The sequence below is a fragment of the Triticum aestivum genome, chromosome 5D (assembly GCF_018294505.1).
Source record: "Triticum aestivum cultivar Chinese Spring chromosome 5D, IWGSC CS RefSeq v2.1, whole genome shotgun sequence".
NCBI classification, from domain to species: Eukaryota; Viridiplantae; Streptophyta; class Magnoliopsida; order Poales; family Poaceae; genus Triticum; species Triticum aestivum.
In genome coordinates, this window is record NC_057808.1 from 567481658 (window position 1) to 567488107 (window position 6450).

Here is a 6450-nt window from a genome sequence, read left to right on the forward strand (position 1 = left end):
GGAACAACGTCACAGACGCCACCGTCGTTCGCCATGAACGTAGTCGGCGCGATTTTCACCGGAAGTCACGGCCCCCCGATCTCGCAGCTGACTAGAACCGTACGGAGCCTCGCCTTGAAGACGAAAGCCACCATCGGCACACCGGCAGGGAGCCTCCAGCCGCCCCTCGTCGGTCCCTCCACGCGCCGCCGGTTGGAAAAAACCACGCCGGGGCGGACCTGGACGGGACGCCAGATCCACGGCTTCTGCCGCCACCCATCTCCGGGCACAGAATCCACCGAGGGGAAGAGCTCCATACTGGCCATAGATCTGGCCGTCACCGCACACGGAAGGGGCGCCGCCCTACCTGCTGCTCGTGGATCCAACATCGGAGTCGCCCCTGCCGCCTTCGGGAGATCTCGCAGCACACCACCCGCCCTAGCGCTTTGGCGTCGGGCCCGCCGCCACCGCGGACTTGGCCGGCGGCAGGAGAGAAGACGGGAGGGTCCTGGCGGTGCTAGGGTTTGGGTCCCCTGGCGTCGCCCAGGGGAGGCGACGCGAGGGGGTGAGAGACGCAAGGCGGACTATCAGATAGATCTCCAAGGTGTGAGTAACCAATAATATATAAGGATACGTGCATGAACTGAACCGGAGGTCAGTGGTCGACCCTCCTTTTCGAAGAACGAGGAGGCAATGTAGAAATAATTGTAAATTAAGCTTCCATGCACAAGATGCATTTGGGGGGAGGGGGGATCATGACAATCTAGTGTATTTAATGAATTATGACAATCTAGTGTTTGCAAGACAACATGATGGAGCATGGTTATTTTCGGCAGAGTCCAAGTAGCTTGATCAGTTAATTTCACAACACACCGTAAAGCTGCTACTAGCCTTCATTAAAAAGAATAGCACAAGAGCATATGCTTTGCTATGGAAAAATACACCTAAGAGGACAATGAGTTAGGCCCTCGACATGAGAGATTGTCAGAAGAACGTAAACGTTGGTGTCCAACAATCATTGTCTGGTTTCACAAAGAAGGGAGCACCAGTGTAAGATTTGAAGCTAGAGGCCATGTTGCATTTTGAAACATGGGACGTCTAGTAATATTGAGGAGATATGGAACAAAGACGGCGGTCGTAGAATAAATATGGTACAAGGGTGAGGTCTTTCGTAGTTTGACCTGTTCGATCATATATGTTGTAATTCAAGCGATGATAGTCGGTTGGATGCATGAAGCTGAAACATATAGCAAGCTTTTGAGTTGGAGTGTCATCCCTCATTTGTCTATTTGTGACAATTACAAAAATGAAGGTCTCATATGAGAGCCAGAGTCCATTTGTGTATTTGTTTCTTTTCAAGAGCGTTGGTAGTAAGAGTGCATTTCTTTATATTGGGTGTCTCTTGTAACAGTATCCATCCTACGTGTGACTATACCTTTATTATTAGTTTTGATTGATGTTTCAAGATTTTTAAGGCACATATAATATATTTATAATTTATGGGAAACAACAATGCTGAACTTGACGGGTGAGTAGTGTAAAAGTATGCTATTTGTATCACATATTCACAAAACCGATAGACTGTTGTGATAGTCGAGCAATATAGCTAGTATAAATAAAAATACCATAATACTACAAGTTGCAGTAAATCAATACACTTATTTTTGGGACAAAAGGAGTAGTACATAACTACTGATGCTAAACTGTAAATAAGGCAGGTGAGTGGAGAGGGACATGAGTTTCTGACAAATTCCTGTTACGATTCAGAGAGCACTACTCCATTCGTTCATTCTCGTCACACACACACGCACACACACAGAGAGAGATACAGAGAGCGCGCAATAGCTTTGGCTTGGCTGGGCAGCCATCAGCCATGGTTGGGCTCGGGGGTGTGATTGCGGGTGGCGTGGCGGAACACATCGTGGGCAAGCTGGGCGAGTACGCGGCGTCGGAGATCACTCTGCAGTGGGGGTACAGAGAGGACATTCTGGACATGGAGGACAAGATGAAAGATCTGGAGGCTGTGCTGCTCGACGCCGACGACAAGTCGCGCCGAGGAGGAGTGCACGGGAGAGTGTACGAGCGGTGGCTTACCAAGTTCAAGAGCTCATGAGCAAGACCCAGTCCGCGGTAACTAATGTATCCTCTTCCCCTCTCCTCCCCGCCCGCCGGCTCCGGCCGGCGGCTTCCGTTTTTTTCTTTTTCTTTTTTTTCATCTGGCTCTGCACTATATCTTCTCTGAAGACTCAAGGTGTCTGTCAGCTCCCCTGTTATTCTTCTGCTTCTTCAGTTAACCAACGACTGGCAGTGACACCTTCGGTCTCAACGGACGGCTGAGATCTCACCATACCATTTCTCAGCGAGCAATTAACTTCGTGGATCTTCTCTGACAAAAAATAAAATAAAAAATAAACGTTGTCGATCCCCTCCGGGACCTGACAGGGAGAACATATCAGGTGCACCAAGCCAATTTATGCACCCAATGCGCCGGTGGCTTCAGGACCCTTAGATGAAAAATTAATGGGCCAGATCTTGGTCAAAAGAAGGACTATGCCTTTTTTGCAAAGACAACCTTGCAACTTCTACAAACTAACCCGCACTCCATGGCACACTCTCCCATCAAAAAAATTCGTATGTTTATTTTTCTGGCCCAAACATAAAATGGTTCATATATTTTGAACCGAATGATGGATTTAAGATCCGTTTTGACTGTCTTTTTTGTCTTGACAAGATATTCGAAATAAGATTGATGTTCAATATGTTTCCAAATATTATTATTTGCTGGTTTTTTAAAGCTTGACTCAGAACTTGTGATGTATTACAAGGATTTGCACCCGGAACGCGCGTGTGAGAAGGATGCATAACATGTCTGTGTTGCAGTCAAGTTTTGAGTTAAATTTTAAAAAGTAAAAACATATTAATTTTTAAAGACATACTCAATATTTATCTTGATTTGAAGATCTCGTCAAAGCAAAGATGTCAGTCAAAACGGATCAGAAATCGGACATTTAGTTTAAAATATATGACACCTATTTGTTTGAAGCAAACAAATTAAACACGTAATTTTATTTATAGGAGAGGGAGATGTGTAGTGCAGGTTGATTTTGGTAAATAAATGGACTATTTTGCAATGTTCCAACAATCCAACGACCAGCCTGATCATATCCTTCAGTATTTTATCCAATGGCTCATACAACATGGGTGCATTCGGTGCATGAGTTGGCTCGGTGCACCTGATACGTTCTCACCTGACAGGCACTGGCGGCGGCGGCGGCGGCACCGGCGGCATCTCGCCGCCGGATCTAGCTCTAGCGGTTGTGGGTAAAGTGGTGGCGGCGACAACCCTGTTGTTGTGGGTTTTAAATCTTCGTTGTAGAGGAGTTCCATCTGTGGAGGGAGAATCGCCGGATCCTCAAGCCACCATCCTAACGAAGATGGATCCATGACGTCGTTAGGATGGTGGCTTGAGGATCCGGCGATTCTCCCTCAACTGCGTCGGTGAGAAGCCTCGGTTTCAGGAGAAGAAGCCATCTCTGGTACAGAGGCCGACAGAGATTAATCCGTACTAGTAGTCTGTATTTTCCTCTCTAGTACGTACTACAGTAGTAGCTTCTGCCTGGGTCACATCTGAATGGATAAATTTGTAAAAAAAATAGGCTTATATCTGATTATAATGCCATAGCCCGTCTTTGTTTATACATTCCTTCTTTAGTACAGTCTCTAACTAACGTGCGGCCTTCTTCTCAGATGAGAGACTAATCCGAAAATGATGTGATTTTTTGCAGGTCAGCTTATGGTTTTCCAGAAATAATCAACTCCTGCAGCGAATGACCATGCCACACAAGATGAAGAAGGTCATGAAGAAAATAGATGAAATCGAAAAGGAGGGCAAAACGAGGCTCAATGATGCGCCTGGAGCAGCAAGGGCACAAGGGAGCAGGCACATTGATACTTTTGCAGCCACCTCGAATGGTGATGACACCAAAACTGGAATGGTGGGGATGAGTAAAGAGAGGGAGAAGATAATCAGTCATGTGCCTCAAGCAGCAAAGGCAGAAGGTAGCAGAAAAACAGGGATGGTGGGGAGGGATGCCCAGAAGGAGAAGATAATCAGCCTGCTACTCACAAGTCAAGAAGCTAACCAGCAGGATATCTCCATCATTCCAGTTGTTGGCCTTGGTGGCATAGGCAAGACCACATTGGCTGAATCGGTTCTTGCAGATAAGAGGGTCAGTGTCTTTGACGCCTTAGTCTGGGTCCATGTGTCCAAGGAATTTGATTTGCACAAAATTGGGAGTGCCATCCTGAAAAGCTTGGTTAGCAACATCAACCTTAACAATTGTACTATGCAGTTTCTGTATGATAATCTGAGCAAAGAACTTGCTACTAGAATATACTTGATTGTTTTGGATGATCTCTGCTTTGCAGGTGATGAGTAGGGTTGAGGCAGAAAATGTGATCGGTTTATACAGGTCGTGGATTAGTTCGCCAGCCCGTGGAGGTACAAGTGATGAACAAGGTCGTGAAGGATTTTACGCCGGCCATGGCTTTGCTCGCCAACTCGGATACATGTGCAGATGAAATAGATGATTCAGAAGATTTAATCAGTTTACACCGATCCAGATACAGGCACAGGTGGGCGTTTAGCAAAAACGCATACCTACACCTTGATAGAAAGATGAGAGAGTGAATAACAGGGCTAGCACACAGGATACACAGACGCACGCGTACACGCGCAAGGCTGGCCGAGGCGTACGTACATAGCCGGCCGCTATCTTAACCATGCACGTTTTGTGCCTTGGACCCTTGGTCCTTTTCTAGATGTACAACATACGCATACGGTGGCCGACAGGCTGCGTTGCTCCTACAAGAAGAAATGGTGAGATGATCATGTGATCCGCTTGCTTCTCAAATATTAGCTTGATGCGTGTGCCCAAAAAACAAGCAAGTAGAAAACAAATGTTGTGCTCCAGATGATGAAATGGGCATGTACGTACATGATGTTTGAGGCAGGAACAATAAACCAGCAGATCAGCAATCTTTGTACATGCTAATTACAGCCAACTGAGGTTTGGTCCGAGATTTTTTCCGGACAGCAGGCATGTAGTTTTGAGCTGCTAGTTTTACGAGATATAAAACACGCCAAGTAAGGCTGTGTAACATTTTCAGCCCCATTGGCACATGAGGATACCTTCAGAAAATTTGGTGAGATCGGGATCAGCTTGCTGATGTGTAGGGCCGGCACGGTTACACTTAGAAAACTATCACAGGCAAACCATTATGAGTTAGGCCCTGAAATTTTTATAAGTCGACAAAGACACGATCAGAGGTGCACTGTAAAACTCTCAGAGTATGTGTGCCATCAGAGATCATGTGTGAAGAAGCCCTGTGCATGCACCCCCGCACACTCAAGATCATACGTGGTTGAGTGGTGTGACGAGGAGTTCCATCAGCTCCATGTTATGTTTGTGAGCGAGCCGATCTACGGCAAAGTCACATATTTTGGTAGCACACTGAAGATCATGTGGCGATCGAGTGATGCATTGAGGACCGTGGTTCCCTGATTAAGGATAAACTGGTTCACACCATGTGCAAAATGATTAACAGTGCCAATGCACTTTATTTGATCATTCGATACCGACGAGGCCGGATATTTCATAGCAAGTCTCTTGCAGCACAATCCTTTTCCGTGACCGACGATGCTGGAAATCATTTGTCCTGACCGACGAGGCTGAACGCACTATCTCCTTGACCGACGAGGCTTGGAAACATTACCCCTTTCCGTGACCGACGAGGCCGGAACCCTTTTGTCCTGGCCGACGAAGCCGGACTCACTTTGTTCGCGACCGACGAGGCCCAACACATTTTTGAAGACTTTACTATGAACCCGGTGCCGTCGAGGCCGGACGTTTCATACCAAGGGCCGACTAGGCCTTCGAACATTCGTATTTGCCACCTTTACTTCTCAGCATATCATGAGAACATTTCAGGTTCAAGACGACGACCATCAGGGCAACTTAATCGGAGGTGTTCTGCGGGATTTACCGGCAGATGTAATTAACCGGATGGTCTTACGAGGCTCCGGGAACCAAAATCTCCACGGCCGCCGGATATTAGTCAGATTACTTATCTGTGGCACAATATTTGTAATCATGTGGGAAACCGCACTTTGTAATTCTCATGAGAATTACGAAAAAGGGTTTCCCCCTGCTTTATATTATAAAGCAACAGCCGAGCATACAACCATCGATACCACAAAAAGAAAGAAGAAGAAGGAAAAAAGAAGGCAACAGAGGATACAAGATGCCACCGGACAACAGCAGCCCTGACAACCCTAGAAGCTAGGACATCGAGGACCCCGGCAACTCCAGGACATGCCCACGACACGCTCACGCTAATGGAGTGGCCCGCCGCCGGTGGAAGCGCACAGCCGTCAACTCACATACCGTTGCCGGCCATCCGGGAGCACGC

General features: G+C 47.0%; 1 protein-coding gene across 1 annotated transcript; it reads left to right on the forward strand.

Moving 5' to 3' along the window:
- Positions 1-1852: 1852 nt before the first annotated feature.
- On the forward strand, positions 1853-4669 carry LOC123126303 (disease resistance protein RGA2-like). The gene is made up of 5 exons (XM_044546667.1): positions 1853-2055; positions 2805-2826; positions 3765-4295; positions 4332-4407; positions 4452-4669. Exons 1-5 carry the CDS (start codon positions 1853-1855, stop codon positions 4667-4669), a joined length of 1050 nt encoding a protein of 349 aa, XP_044402602.1.
- Positions 4670-6450: the final 1781 nt, after the last annotated feature.

Excerpts from the sequence above, each read along its gene's own strand:
- LOC123126303 (XM_044546667.1), top strand. The coding sequence starts at position 1,853 with ATGGTTGGGCTCGGGGGTGTGATTGCGGGTGGCGTGGCGGAACACATC. Across the intron at positions 2,827-3,764 it reads TTTGCACCCGGAACGCGCGT|GTCAGCTTATGGTTTTCCAG; the intron begins GTGAGAAGGATG and ends GATTTTTTGCAG. Across the intron at positions 4,296-4,331 it reads GTGCCATCCTGAAAAGCTTG|TTTCTGTATGATAATCTGAG; the intron begins GTTAGCAACATC and ends TGTACTATGCAG.